General features: G+C 29.4%; 1 protein-coding gene across 1 annotated transcript; it reads right to left on the bottom strand.

The window, feature by feature from the left end:
* Nucleotides 1-5,642: 5,642 nt before the first annotated feature.
* Nucleotides 5,643-7,738, bottom strand: LOC120070963 (uncharacterized serine-rich protein C215.13-like). Its single transcript, XM_039022920.1, has one exon. The coding sequence runs from the start codon at nucleotides 7,494-7,496 to the stop codon at nucleotides 6,123-6,125; it is 1,374 nt and encodes a 457-aa protein (XP_038878848.1). The 5' UTR covers nucleotides 7,497-7,738; the 3' UTR covers nucleotides 5,643-6,122.
* Between the last annotated feature and the right edge of the window lie 9,184 nt (nucleotides 7,739-16,922).

Here is a 16,922-nt window from a genome sequence, read left to right as displayed (position 1 = left end):
ATATATAATATTTTATTTGATAATCATTTTGATTTTTATTTTAAAAAAAATTGAGAATGAATTTATAATTATTTTTATTATCTACTTATAACTATTTCTCAAATCAATTTTTGAAAACTAATTTTAAAAAAATAGTTTTTTCAAAAGGGCTTGTTAAATATTTAAAAAAAATGAAAATTTTTATAAATAAAAAAAATTAAAAAATATTTACATTTTATAGCAAAAAAATTTTCAAATGTACTCACACTTTTGGAATTTTTTTGCTATAAAGGATAAATATTTTTTATTTAAAAAGACCCCTATTTATATTTTTAGAATTTTTTTATTTATAAGAATTTCTCTTTTCAAAACTTACTTTTTTTAAAAAAAATTAGGATAAAATTCAAATCTTACTTTTAAAAAGATTAGACTGACACAATATTTAAATATAAAAAAATAAAAAATCAAATGATAATTAAATGAAGTCCAACACAAATAATTTTTGAAATTGTCTTGCTAGAAAATTTTGATTGCACTAAGATAGATGAAAAAAAAACATAATGAACCATGTCAATTTCTCGTTAAAGCTTGGTATGCAAGTACTAAGTTTTGAAATTATAATTTAATTAAGGATAAATCATAATATTTTAAACTTTTAAGTACAAAGTTAAAAATAAAATAAACTATATGGACTAAAAATGTATTTTACCAAATTTTAAAATTTAAATATATTTTGTAGTCTATATATTCCATTTTGTATGTGGTCTCGTTATTTAAAAAAGTTTTTTTTTTCTCCTAGTTTTTTTTTTAATTAAAATTGTAGATAGTGAAAGTACAGATGATGTTCATCAGTAGGTTATTTTCCCTTCCAATGAGATCCTTTTCACTTATTTATTTTTCCATGTTAGGCTTTTTTGGAATAAAAACAAGGCAAAATAATCTAAAAATAATGGGAAAAGGGAATATTGAAGTAAGGCAAAAAAAAAAAAAAAAAAAAAAAAAAAAAAAAAAAAAAAAAAAAAAATGGGGAAGTATGAGTTGACAAGACCTAAAAGAAAACCTAATTGTAAAGTACTTTAGGATCAAGTTCCCTATGCTTTCTATATATATTTTTTGATTTCTCCTAAGTTATGTCTTTCATGAACAATCATAGAATTTTTTTATAAAAATAATAAAATAAAAGTTTAGTCAAATTATTCCCATAAGAAAATTTTAAGAGAGTGGTAAATTTAAGTTGGACAAAATAGAGTAGCATAGTCTATAAAAAGAGATTGGATATACGGCTCAAAAAATGAGATACATCACGTTGAGTAAAATGATTTTATATGATTGTCTAATTTTTCATTTTATTTCATCATCTATTTTCGATATAACGTGGAATTAGTCGACACAATAAAAATATCATGTCATCGTTCCATTAACAATATTTACTTAAAGAAAATTACATATGGAATTTTCAATTTTCAAGGATATAATTAAATTTTTTTAAAAAAATCAGATGGATGAAAATTTAAATTTAGTGATTAAATAAATACCACCTATATTATATTTGTAATTCAACTCGGTCGTATATATATATGGTTCTTGTTTAGAGGTAGAATGTTAAAAGAGTTTTTTTTTCCCTTCTAATTTTTTGAAGTAACCAAACTATATGAATGCAAGTATCATAATGATTAGAGAATTATTATTTTTAAAAGAATTTTTATAAGTTATGACCATATAAAATCATTGTGCATTTTTTAAAAAAAATAAAGAAAACGAAAAGTTAAGGAAAACAATGATGAAAGATTTGGAAGGGAAGTTTGGTAATAATTGATAAAAGAAAGAAAGTTGAAGAGTTCATAGTAAGGAATATGTATGAGATGATGGTTTGGTTGTTCATACCAACACCCTCTTTATGGTGTTTTACCAAAATTATACTATATTTTATAATTTTAGGTAGAGATATTCACGGACATTGTCAGATATGATTTTTCTATCCTATCTCCTCATTCCATTTCATTTTTCCTACCCCAAATTAAAGAAAATATTTTGTGAAAATTTTCGATAGGAAATTTAAGGGGATCAAGTTCTCTTGAGCAATTTTTTCTCGTTTTATTTATAAAAGAAAAAATCAGTCAACTTAAATAATAACTATTTAAAAGTTATAATTAAATAGTTAATTTTTTAATAAAAACTATTTAAGTTATTATCTTGACAGGTAAAGAATTTAAATTTAAAGAGAAATTACTAAAATTTTTCAGTAGAATAAAATAATTACCTAACAAAATATTCATATATATAATCTAGCTCTAAAAGTTAATTCAAATATATATTCATTTATTTTACCCATTAAATAATAAAACGTAAAAAATATAGAGAGAGATAGGAAAGAAGATGAGGACGGAAAACAGGATGGGGACGGGATGTCTCCATCCCCATTAGCTTATGGAATTTTTTTCCATTCTCTTCCTCATTCCCCGCAAGAAAATTAAAACATGTCTAGTTGTAAGAGGAAAAAATGTATTGGAATGAAAATTAAGAATCCATAGGAGCAACTTATCGACGAGAGCATAATACAACAGTAGTATGTACTTGTTTTTTTAAGATTTAAGGTTCAAATTTTCATACCCCAGATTTTTAATGTTCAAATAATAAATATAAAATACTTAAATTAAATTTAAAACATTTTTGACATTGACTTTTTTTTTTTATGTTAGAGATTCAGATTCTCATATCTCATATTAGTTGGTTCTCATCTCCTACATTTGTGGAAACGATAATTTACCTTCTACATATGCCTTAATTATGTTAAACGGAGTGGATTTAAAATAATTATACTATCCCAACTTAAGTTATTGCTAACATATTCATTAATAAAAGAGCATAATTGGAAGAAAAACAATATTAGGTTGTCGTTAACTATGAATTAATAAAAAGGCATGCTGCACTTAATCCCATGCATTCTATTCAAAACAAATCAGTAATGTGTAGCGTAGTCCATCTATCGATGTCTTTTTTGGGTGACCGAATACCCGTTTGAGCTTAACGAGTTCTAATACCATATTTGATAGTATGGGATTCTATTATTTAATACTGTCATCAGTACTATCGTTTTCCTCTTCAAATAGTTCAATGATGGGTCATTAGATTGATTGGTAGTCAAATCTTGATTTATCTGATTTGTCTCTAACTTGCACTATTTTTTTAGACTATTTGGAATAATTGTAAATATTATTACATGGAAGACCACGTCCTAATGCTACTTCAAAATCATCTTGGATTTTGGCATATTTTAAAGAATCTTCCTAGGGCTTTCTTGTTGCATTCTTCTTTATTTCGGGCTTCTCAAATTTGGTTTCCGACCTCCAAATGGTTGACTTAAGCTCAATGTCGATGGTATTTAGTCTTCTAAAGATTCTCCTTCTCGCTTGGGGCTATAATCAGAGACTCTTCAAGATCTATCATTGCTGCTTTAAGTCAGAATTCCAATTCTCTACGGGGCCAATTCATATGGAAATGGCCGCTATTCTTCATAGTTGTCATTCTCATGTAATTTCTTCTCCTCATTAATAATAATTAAATAGTATGAAATTTTATTTTCAAACTAATTGATAATGTGAAAAATAATTTATCTATATTTCTTTAATTTTTTTAACGTAAAATTATTAATAAAATTCACCTGATTTTGCAACATGGGATTTTGAATAGAAATCATAGTTGGTCGAAGTATATATATATATATATATATATAACAAACCAACGCAACATAGTGGACCGTTGGTTTGTAAATAAATGTGAGTTTTATGAGAGAAAAGTTTCCCCTTTTCTCAATAAATATTAAAATAAATATAAATTCCATCAACTTATCCACTATTATATTAGCATCAAGACAAAATCGAGTGAACCATGTTGGAGATTAGAATAGACAGTGCGTCTTCACATAGAGAGAGAGAGAGAGAGAGAGAGAGAGAGAGTTTTATTTCAATTTTTCTTTTCTAAAAAAATTAATTTAAATATTTTTCTAAAATAGAAAGTTTTAAGTTTTATTTTAAAAGATATATGTACTTAATTAATAAATAAATATTTAAGAGTGTTCTTTTATGATTGATTTTTTAAAGGCTAAGCATTTATGAATGGCCCGTTTAGATTGACAGTGTATTTCAAAAAATTAATTTTTATTTAAATAATTTTTATAAAAATTTACTTGAAAAATTATTTTGAGTGATTGCCAAATATTCTAATTTATTTTAAAATGACTCTAATCTAGATTTATTTGAGTAAGTGGACAATTATTTTATTTTAATGAATTATGATCAGCTTTATTTTGCTTCCAACAAATGCATGAGCTACATAGGTCAGCTAAAGTACCTTTTGGAAACAACAAAGATCAAAAAAGAGATTTAAACTTCATATTATAAATAAAAAAAATGGTTGTAATTTACCAAAAAGTACATCTGCTGGAATATTGGCATCTTTTCCCAAACACCACAACAGACAACAATCACGGAAACCACCAATTTTTATATTCAATTAAATACATTTTATTTCTTTTACCTTGTCATAATTGGTATCCACCTTTTATTTTGAAGTCCAAAGTTCAAATATCTCTATTTATATTTCTTCTAAACTTATAATATAATCACAGTTAAATAAATCCATTTATAGTTGTTAAACTTTAAAGCTATATCAATTAAGACCTTAAATTTTTATGAACCAATAAAGTTAAATCCGTTTCGTTTAAAATTTATGTGTGACATTTCTTTAAAGGTAAAAATTAACATAATTAGAGAGAAACATTATAATCAAATTGATATAATAGTGATCTTTCATTAATATGAATAGTTTTTCGTCTTCTCATTTTTCCCTTTATATATATCCAAAACCCTTTTTAGATTTTTTTTTAACAAAAACAATTTTATTTAAGTAATTTTCAATTGATGTATATGGAGTATAACTGTAAATCACTATAGAAAGGTGTAGCCAACATATACATAATTCAAATGTTAAACATTGTCTCTCATGGTCTAAATTAGTGATTTGGTCCATATCATTTGAAAAAAAAAGTTAAAACTTTAGTCCAGATTATAATTAGAACTTGGTCCCTATGATTTAATAAGACATTCATAAATAATCCTTACACTAAAAAATATTTATGAGAATTTTATCAAACATAAAAACTATTCATGAAGTCTTATCAAACTATAAGAGCTAAATTATAAGTTCAACAACTATAGAGACTAAATTATAATTTTATCTAAATCATAGGGACTAAAATTAGAATTTATCCTAATTAGGCCAAGTTTACCTTAGTTAGAAAGTAAAAAATGAATGGTAATATGAAAAGTGAGTCTCATTTAATTTTGTTTACTTGTATTGTGAATTCGTATTGACACGTGAAACTCACTTCTAAATCTGAAAATTACGGTACCATTTGAACCACAATGTAATGATAGATAATAACAGTAAATATGATAAAATTAATAATTCTAAATAAATATCCTCAGAAGCAATCCCATTTATAAAATTCTATTACGATTCGGTAAATGTAGTGTTAATTCATTAAAATTTTGTACCATTATTAATATAAAGTTTTAGGCGATATAAATTGGATATCTTATTATAAATATTTTATATAGAAAAAATGTATGTGAGAAAGAGAGAGATCCTTGAAAGCGACAGGGTTTAGATAACAAGTATGTCACACATCATTACGAAAAAAGCTTCAACAAAGACACAGAGAGTTCTGAACTCAGACGCTCCACCCTCAGCGCGTGCACTACAAACGCTCCTTTTTGATGGAACAGCGAAAAAACAAAATTCTCAATCAGCAATCTCTTTTTTTCACTCAGGTGGGTTTTGATTTGGCTTTTTAGAAGAAAATAGTAAATTTCGAGGCCAAAGAGAAATTCAAAATGGTGAAGAAATTAATTAGATCAACGAGATGAACTAAAATGAAAAAACAAAATCCCCCCCACCGTATTTACATACATCATGATCATAATTCTCAACCTGTTTTGTGTTAGGAATTACCTAATTCAAACCAAATCCGTCTATCACAAAGGGGAAATTTCAGTATAATCCAAAAACACTGAGAGTAAAATGGAAAAACGGGGTTTGTTAGTGTTTACCCAAAATTATAAATCCCTTTTCTTCTAATCTCATCAATAGATTTTCCCTCCGCCCTCGGTTTCGATGATCCGTCTAGTCGTCGTCCGGTTATTACTACTACTGCTACTACTACTCTGGTGGTTTCTGCTGCTGCTTCCGCCGGTGCCGGTGAATAATGGTCCGAATCCGAAAACAGAGACGGATTTTGAGGATCCTCTTAAGGAAGAACAAACTGGAACGTTTAGGACTGGAGTTACTCTCACGTTCGCAGAGTATGACCGTTCCATTCCTCTGCTTTTGAATTTCGGTCCGCCATTGAAGCTGCTTGGACTGCTTGAGCTTCTTTCCAAGTTATGGAACACGATTTTCCCTGATGAGTTCATTCGTGGACTATCTACGGATACTCCTCGGATCCCTAATCTACTGGATGTTGATGAAGACTCTCCAGGTGTGTGCCGCAACGGGCTTCTCCCTACTCTCGTCGCCGTCGGATGATGATCCGCTGTTGAAGTTGATCTTGGATTGCTCTCTGATTTAGGCCGCGCTTTCACCAGTCTCATCCGCGGTGGATTGTTGTGATTAGGGTTCCTATGGAGGGAAATCGGATTCGTGTTTGGCTTATTTTCGCAATCGAGCGACAGTCTGTGAAGATCTTCGTGTTCGTGACCTGAGGAAGAAGAGGAAAGAGATACACGGGAAGAAGATAGCGAAACAGACTCACTATCGGAATCCTTCAGTAATGGAAGGCTCAGCGACGAATCCAACGAGGAGGACAACGACGATTTCGAACTCCGGTGGAGGAAGTACTTCAGCGCCTTCGAATTTGCTTCCGAGAAGTAAGACGACGACGTCGTCGTCGTTTTGTGACTTTCGTTTTTAGCGCCGCCATTGCCATTGCCATTTCCATTTCCATTGCTGCTGCTCTGGTACAGCTTTTTAAGCCCTAAAAGCTCTCTCCATCGACTGGAACACCTCGGTGCCTTTGGAGAAAACAGATACGGATCCGTACTGCATTCTTCCTCAACTCTCCGGCGGGATTGAGCCGCAGTCTCCGGCGACGAAACGCACCTCGTCGACTTCAAACCGTTGACTGAGGGTTTAACAGACGACACCTGAAGCGGCACGAGTTTCCCATCCAAAAACAGTTCATCCGCAGGGAGCATCAAGGAGACGGGATCTTGAAGACGGAACTCGAACTCGCTGACTGGAACCAGTTCAGGATCCGGATCTCGAATCTCGGACTCTCCGGCCGGGTTAGGTTTAGATAGAGGTCCGATGAGGTTGGAAGGAGGGGAGTCGTCAGGGAAGTCGCGGCTAAAGGAGACTCGAGGGCTGAGCCAACCATAGGAATGGCATGGAACAGAAGAAGAGCAATCGAGGAAATTTTCCGACGACATTCCGACATTGTTAACGCATGCGGAAGCCATGGATGGCGGCGGCGATCATGCGAAGGTGAAATGGAAGTCCGGTAATGGGGGAAATGGGGAAGAGGTGGACGCCGGAGATGGTCAACGTCTATGGCGCAAATCACATCGGCTGAATATCCGGCGAGATCTGGAGGAGGGAGAGAGAGAGAGAGAGCTAGGGTTTGAAGTGATGATGAGTTGGCCTTTTAGAAAGAGGACCGTGGTGCCACCGTACAGGAAACCCACTATTTATATCTGGAAAAAATAATATTTTTTATTTTTCTTTTTTAAAAAAAAAACGTTTTTTCTTTTTTGCAAGTGCAGCCAAAAATGCCAATGGCGCCATTTCCATTTTCTTTTTTTTTAATTACTTAAAAAACTAATTAGGAATCAGGATAGGCATGTAGCCCATTTACACTCCTACCGCTAACTTGCAAGAATTGGTAAATTACAAATCTAGTCCCCATTCGCTTTCTGTTTATGGGTTTTAAAAATGGTTAAATTACAACTTCGGTCCTCATTTCTCATAGTTGGAGAATAGGGATTTTTTTTTTTTTTTTTTTTTGAAATCATTGTTGGAAAATAGTTCAAAAATGTATTCCATATAATTTATAATTAGGATTTAATTTCTATAGTTTGATAAAATATTTATAAATGGTTCATACAGTAAAGACTATGTACGATAGTTTATCAAAACACATGAATTATTTATGAGGTTTTATAAAATCATTTAGTAACTTTATCAAAACCATAAACTTTGTAATTTAACTTTTTAAAATTTAGAATATAAACCCTACTTTCACCTATAAATTTTTTATTTGATTATTCACTTTTTATTAATATTTTAAAAGAATCCACCAAATTTTGAAAAGTTAAAAAGTCCATTTTCAAAAAACTTATGGTTGTTAATAGAATTGGAATAATAATGCACATGTTTATGTAAGAACCAAAGTATGGAATTTAGGAGAAAGTGAGCAAAAGTTTCAATAACAGGAAGTTAATAACAAAATTGTTACCAAAGTCTCGTAATTAAAGAGTTATTTAAATTAATTATTTTATATGTAATATAAAATTATCCATTACAATAAAAAAAAAAAAAAAATTATTCAATATAATCTTGAACAGTATGTGGTTAACGTACTAGTGGATCATGTTTAAAAAAATAACCTAAAACATTTATAGTATATAGATAAGATTGAGCATCTTATCCTAGTAACGTTATGGATATGACTCACTTTGTAAATATTACAAATAATTTGATCAAAATTGTTCATGTGTAGATATGTTAGTAGAGGTATCCTATATAAAAAATTTGTGTAAGATTAGACCACAAAATATTTAATCTTTCTTTATAAATCTGTTAATTGGAGAGATTAATAATCATCAAATGATCATATACAACTCGATCCGGATTCTAAGTGAGTTATGAACTCTCTGCCCGTGAGTGCTCGTCCTTTGAATTTCATGAGTGAGAATGGTCGAAGTAGTCAATTTAATAAGTCTACTGTTTTAGGGAGTTGACTAAATAGGGAGTTATGAATGTAATTTCACAATATGAAATTTACTTCTTTAGGGAAAGTAGAGTAGTAGTTCTTTAGGTACTTATTTGAGACTTGTACAATGAGGTCTCACCCTCTCATTAGCTCAAGAAGCACTTGATTCATGATGGGATCATAAATACATTGTTCATTAAAGGATCAGTAGCACTTAAGGTACAATAAGTAATTGTAGTGGTAAAAAGAACATTTGATCCAGCTCTAATTATGACAATTTGTGAAGGATCAACTCATTTGTAACGATTGTAGCCATGAACACAACTTGTCCTACAATGCATAAGAATGCAACTATAGATCTATGATAGAGTGAACTACGGTTAATGAATGCAAAATGATTAATAAAATAGTTTAATAAATTAATTTTATGTCATTTGAGCTTATAATCTATAGGTCCATAAGGTTCTATTGCTAGATTGTATGAATCAATTTAGTTGAAAAAAATTGGAATGTTCAAATTAATATTTTATATATTTGATTTATTAAATGAGGAAATACATATTTATTGTATTTATTTCATCAATTATTGAATAAAATTAATAATGTATCACACAATTTCAATGACATTCAAATATGAAAAGATATATTAGGATAATTAAAGTATTTGAATTGAATCCAATAATTTAATATATTTTTTTAATATAAGATACTAAAATATAAATATATTCTTAAGAGAATTTGACAATTGAATAAGATTCAATTACATTAATATTATATATAATTTTAATATTTGATATTTAAATTACTTTTCAATTAAAGCAAAATTTGCTTTATAAATAGGACCTTAGGATATTTGTCACAAGTCATTTACGCACTCTACAGAGAACAATTATTTGCAGAATTCTCCCCTTTTTTGAAGGAGCTTCCCACAAATCATTATTCACGTCGTAGCAAAAAAAGGTCTTACGGTATTAGGGCACGTAAATATTTAACCCTCTATATTTATGTTTAATTCTAACTTAAAAAAAAAAAAAACAAAAAAACAAGAAAAACAAAGGGATCCAATACTTCCACTGTGCTGTTTTTATTTTGATTTTTATATATCTTTAAATTTTTATTTTGTATTTATAAGTATTTAAATATTCAATTTCATGTCTAATACATCATTAACGTATTCAACATATTTCAATTTTACAAATTTACTAAATACGAAATTAAAAGTTTAAGATCTTATTAGACATAAAATTTAATTTTATATCAGATGTATGAGATATTTTTTTAAAAAAATAATAATATTTTATGGATTTATGTCTATATAAGATGTATGAGATAGTTTTTTCAAAAAAATTAATATTTTATGGATCCATTAGACATAAAATTGAAAGTTCAATAGCCTAATAAACTCATTTGCCATTAATATCCATACTAGCTAATTCTTCTTCAAAATAGGGACGAGGAGATTTTTGTCTCATGGTTGTTAACAAATAATATACGTCAATTGAGTTATACTCGTTTTTAACATCTTGAAATGCTTCTAAGCTCTTTAAGATAAATTCTCGTTTTAAAAATTCAAAAAAATAATAATAATAAAATAGGTAAATGATGTATTAGCTGCAAAACATTAAAATAATTATTCTTTTTCTTTCTTTTCCTCTCCCTCTCTCGGTGCCCCCAAATTAATTAAAAAAAGAAAAAAAGAAAAATACACACACCAAATTTTCTTCACCTATTATCTTTTATCTTTTCAATTATAGTCCCATTTCAATATGAACCAATATCTTGTTTATTATTTACTTTTTGCAATCAGTTATTAAAACTTTTTTTTTTAAAAAAAAAAGTTATATATACCGTATTTTCGTTTTTTTTTTCTAATATGATGTTAATTTTTTTTAATAATTTAAAAAAGAAAAAAAATGGGTTGTCTATGTTTCAAAACCTATGTTTAAATTGAATTATTTATCTAGTTAATCCTTACGTGTATGAGTGCCTAGCTAGGTTTTTTTTTTTTTTTTGGGGGACTTTTTAAAGAATTTATAGATATTTTTTATACTAACGATATAATTATATCGATTTAATAGTTACAAAACGTTAATATATTACTATATTGGTACATTTTGATTTTAATCTTCATATAAAAAATATATTATATGTCGTATATATAATACAAATCATGCATGACTGTAATACAAATCATTTGAAAGCAAATGATAGAAAAGGATCACAACAATATTTTCTTTATTTTTTTTACAAGAAAACATTTAAGGAATATAAAAGAACTTAAGGAATTACAGTGAATAGCAAAAATTGCAAATATATCAAAAACTTTAAACATGATTTTTGGTTTTTTTTTTCTATTATTTCGATTGTACTTTTATTTGTGTATCAGCAGGTAAATCTAATATGCTTTATATTTTGGTATATCAGTCTTTATATTTTGTATATCAATTAGTCTATATACTTTATTTAAATAATATCGTTTATACAACTTATATACCATGACTTTAATTGTGTTATGGCTAACGTTGTTTTTAGGTTATGGTAAATATTATTTTTATTTCTTATTTCGTTTTGATATAGAGTTACTTTCATTCCATTAGTTCAATTTTGATGGTCTCATTAGGTTTTGGTATCACTTGGGTCATGTTTTCAAAATTGATTTTGTTGTCAGTTAATATACTAGATATAAAGTATTTTAGTTAATTTGTTCTATTTTTGAAATATTGATATGATTTTAATGGTATATAATTTAAATTAAATTTGGTAAATCAATTATATAACATATATTTCATAAATCAATTTATAAATATACCCGATTTTAAAGAATACCAAATATGAAATATACTATTTCAAATGATACTTAAGTATAATATTGATATTATAATTGTATAATAGTACTAATTCGAAATGAATTTCAAATAGATCTTTTGTTTATCGATAGTATATCATAATTCGTTCAAAATACAATATTAAGTATTTAGTGTATCAGTAGTTTATAACACTCATTCAAAATTCATATAAAATATAACGTAGATGGATCCATATTAATAGCCACTAAAATTCATTTCATGTACATCATATAAGAGTATATCGGCATGCAGTGGAAGCAACAAGGATCAATAAGCATGTTCATATAATAATAAGAGAGTTTCAAGTTATACCTTTGTAGAACCTTTAGAATCTCGATTTTGCTGCAAAACTTCTCCAATTCTCACTGTGAACCACCTCAAGATCTTCCCTACTATTCCCTTGGAGCTTTAGATTGAGTTGTGGGACTCAAGATAAGCTTGAATGAAGGGAACTTAGAAAAGAACTCACTGCACCATCCACTTGAAGAATACTTTTCTTCAACTCGAATTTTTCAGCAAAAACTCAATTGATGTATACCTCAATTTCACTTCGATCTTCTCTATTTATTGTAGGACCTTCATGCAAAGAAGATGGTTGTATGAGGTGCAGCTCATGCTTGGAGAATTGAAGCCAAACTTAAGTGGGTTTAGTATGAGCTAGTTGAATAGGGTTGGCAACGGGGCCGGGGGAGTGGGGGAGGGTCCCCCGTCCCGGCCCCGTGGGGGAAATTCCCCTCTCCCCATCCCCCACGCCATTTGAAGGCAGGGATCGGGGGCGGGGATTCCCCGTCGAGGAAACAGGTCCCCGCGGGGCCCCATTCCCCGTTTCTCCGCGGGGAATCCCCTATCAGATCCCCGCGGAGATTTTTCATTTTTTTCTTTTAATTTTTTAAGTTTGGACTTGACTTTTGGGCTTAAATTTAGAATTTATGTATTTAATATTGAGCTTACAACATAAGTCTATAGTATACATTATAAACAAACATATAAATAAGTTATTTTATATATTATAAATATATATTTATAAAATATTAAAAATATAACTATATAAAATCGGGGTCGGGGATTATTACTAACCCTATAGTTGAAGATGTTAATGGAAAAATCCATAATTCCATTTTGTATTTTTCAATTTCAATTTTGATTTCTAAAATCAATTTAATTTTCAAAATTGAAAACATTTATTAATTTTACAAAATTAATTTCATAAATTAATTTTCTAATAAAATTAATAATTAATAATTAATAATTAATTAAACAATTTAATTAATTCTAATTAATTTAATATCAAATATTAAATTAATTTTACATAAACTCCACCTTTATGAATTTAATATTTAAATCATATTTAAATATTAATTAATTCTCCAATTCCGTTTAATTCTAAAATTAAACGCGTAATTATATCTCATATAATTACTAATTTTCTTAATTCTAATTTGAACATTTCAAATTAACTTATCACGCTACTTTAAAGCTAATCCATTTACGAGCTAGTAGGGGACCTCGCGGACCTATAAATCATGGGCTCCAACGATCCGAGATTAATTCGCTAAACTCATTAGCCCGAATTAACCCCTATTCGTTAACTAATGGGTCACTCCACTAAAGCTCATAGTTGCACTTCCTCACTGTAGATATATTATGTCCACTCGATATAACCATGATTAGTAAGTTAACTATTCACAGGTTGTTCGTAATAACGGTTGGGGCAAATGTTTGTTTTATCCTCGAGATTACCTCTTGTTCCTTAAATCCCACTGATCCTCTAATGAACAATTGATTTGTGATCCGATCAACAAACCGAGTCCTCTCAAACCAATGAGAGGATGGGGCCCCTTTGTTCAAGACCCGGAGTCAACACTCAAGGGAACAACCTCTCTACTATCCATGAAAGCGGGTTGGAGTGAATTCCATCTTGCACCCTATGTCCCCAGCTATCTACCTGGTCTTATCCCTGAAATGGAGGTTTATTGAGTCGGTGTTGTTGAGTCAACCCTCACCTATGCAAATCTAAGGATAATCCCGAATAAACAGAAGTTCATAGTTAGTTTAGGATTAAGGTCAAGTTACCTAGGTCATCGTTTTGAAATAGTCAGTTTTAAACAGTAAATAACTTTATAAAGTAAGAGTGACCGATTTCGTGGTCTGATCTTATACAAACCCATTGCACAAGACGCTCCCACTTCTCATGTCATAACATGTACGAATTCGGATCACATCGTTTGTAGCACTTTACAACTCTTTGTAATAATTACAAAGTGAGTCGCATCCAATAGTGTTACCAGAATAAGACACCCATCCTCATTCATATACTATTTATCATTTTGACTATTTACTTGAATCTGATCCACTTTTATATCTCCCCAAAAAGTTCAACTACTCATGTAATAGTCATGGGTCTTTTTGGTTTATTGGATTTCTAATAAGCAATTCATATATTCAATTGAATTTTCAGAATAAGTTTTATTGTTTACAAACCACGAGTTTTAGGACATAAAATCCAACACATCATTTTGTATCAATATTATATCGACACTCATAATCTAAATCCATTTCAAGTTTAATAGTGGTGTATCAAGAGTATATCAATGCTCATTAAATGTAATTCAAGTATAGCAATGTATCAGTAATATATTAACACTCATTCAAAATTCAATTTCATGTATATATATATTATTAGTGCATTAGCAGTATATAGGCACTCATTCAAAATTCACTTAAATTATAAAGTAGTGTATTATTATTGTATCAATACTCATTAAAAACTAATTTTAAGTATATTATTAATGTATCATTAGTAGATGTTAACATTAATTTTAAATAAAAATGCAAGTATAACATTGGTATATCAATATCAACATTAACTCAAAATTCATTTCAAGTTAACGCTAATGTATCATTAGTATATCAATATTTCTTAAAAACACATTTGTTCAAGTATATTAATAGTATATCGATACCTATTCAATATTCAATTTCAAGCGTAGTATTGTTGTGTCAATAGTTTATCAAACTTCATTCAAAATGGTTACCAACAAAACGGGTTGAACCATTATAAGCTGACTATAATATACTAGAAAAAATAATATTCTATAACAAACTAATGAAAATTCAGATTAAGGCCCCATTTGGATTGATTTGAGGAAAAATGTTTTTCAAGAAGTTTATTTTTATTTAAATACTTTTGATAAAAAATTTTTTTATTAAAATACACTTAAAAAGTTATTTTGAGTGATTGTCAAACACTCCAAATTCTTCCAAAATGATTTATTTTGTAAATTAAACACTTGAAAATGTATGTCAAACACATCCTAAGACCACGAATATAGTAAATACACAAACACTTGTTGACTGATAAATATAATTTATGAATGATAAATTTAGTATATCAATGGTGTAACTTAGATACTTTATATTTAGTATATCAGTCAAAGTCCACAAATAATAGCAAATGTACGAGCACTTGACTGATAAATATAGTATATGAATGACAATTTTGGTATATCAATTGTATAACTTAGATACATATATTAATCAACTCATATACCAAATATAAAGTATATTAACTTGAGTAATATACCAGATATAAAATATATCATTGATATACATGCTCATACACTACTAAGGGTAAATTTTGAATGATAAAAAATGAAAATCAGTTTCAAATCAACTTTAATGTTTTTTTTTTGCTATATTTTCCCATTTTGAAAAATTATTGCTAAATCGGTCTTTTTCTTTCTTTCTTTCTTTATTTTTATTTTATTTTATTTTTTTTGCGATACTTATCAATGCCCCAAGAACAAGAACTTAATTGAAGTGTCTATAAAAGTTCGTGTTCACACGAGATTCCAAGAGAAATTTATTTTGTTGAACTTGAACTTTGTATTTGTATTAATTTTGTGGAAAATGAGTACAATCTCTAATACATAGTATTTTGATGCTTTCAAAATAAACTATAATCCTTAAGTTTGTTGATCTTCTTGAACGATCGGTCTTTGGGCTTGTTGATTTTCTTGGAGGATCGACCTTTGGGCTTGTTGATCTTCTTAAACAATCGACTTTTGGGCTTGTTGATCTTCTTGGATGATCGGCCTTTGAGCTTGTTGATCTCCTTGGAGGATTAGTGTTCGCACGAGGCTTTCGAAGAAACTTATTTCGTGGAGTTGAACTTAAGTTGGTGTTGATGTTGAGGTTGATTTAATGCGTTGTGGTTCGATCTCTAGTACTTGATCCTCTGATTCTCTCTCGGTTGGATACGTACGCTTGATGTTTAGAAGTAGGGCGTGTGGATGTTCTTAAGCTTCGAATCTTGGAAGAATGTTTGTATCTTCAAAGGATTCCAGTCTTCAAGTGTGGTCAGAATGCTTGTATCTTCAAAGGACTTCAGTCTTCAAAACGCTTGTATCTCCAAAGGACTTCAGTCTTCAAGCATGGTCAGAATGCTTGTATCTTCAAAGGACTTCAGTCTTCAGAATGCTTGCATCTCTAAAGAACTTCAGTCTTCAGAATGCTTGTATCTCCAAATGACTTCAGTCTTCAAGCGTGGTCAGCTTCAGGAGTCAATGAGTCTTCTGATTGTAGAGAATTCCCTCTCTCTAGAGTATAGAATTGCTGACCCTTCCAAATGAGGAGAGCTTATCTATTTATAGAGTTCACAGGTAGGCTTGGGCTTGGTTGATCCATGGGCCTAGCCTTTGGGCTCAATTAGTTGGACTTGGGCTTGGTTTGATCCATGGGTGGCCTTTGGACCCAATTAATCAGATTTAGGCCTGATTTGACATTTGGGTCAAATTCAACCTATTTTTGGATTTAGTTAGACTTTGACCCAAAATAATAATATCAAATTGGGCCAAATTAATCTTATCCTGATTCAACGATCATGATAAAAACCACGTGGCGTCATCGAAATTTGTCTTCAACTTCAATTCAGGACATATTTCAACTCCTAATTGAGCCCAAATTTTAATGATTTGAATTTCATCTATAATTTAGTAAATACGTGGCACTTGTGATGTTGTCTAAATTTCATCATTAATAAATGCCCCCTCGAATTTATGCACATACATGAGTAGATGAATCTCGAAAAATATAAAGTTGCGAATCAA

The sequence above is a fragment of the Benincasa hispida genome, chromosome 1 (genome assembly GCF_009727055.1).
Source record: "Benincasa hispida cultivar B227 chromosome 1, ASM972705v1, whole genome shotgun sequence".
Classification (NCBI taxonomy): Eukaryota; Viridiplantae; Streptophyta; class Magnoliopsida; order Cucurbitales; family Cucurbitaceae; genus Benincasa; species Benincasa hispida.
The sequence above is the reverse complement of the archived record's forward strand: the minus strand, read 5'-3'. Positions and strand labels throughout refer to the sequence as shown.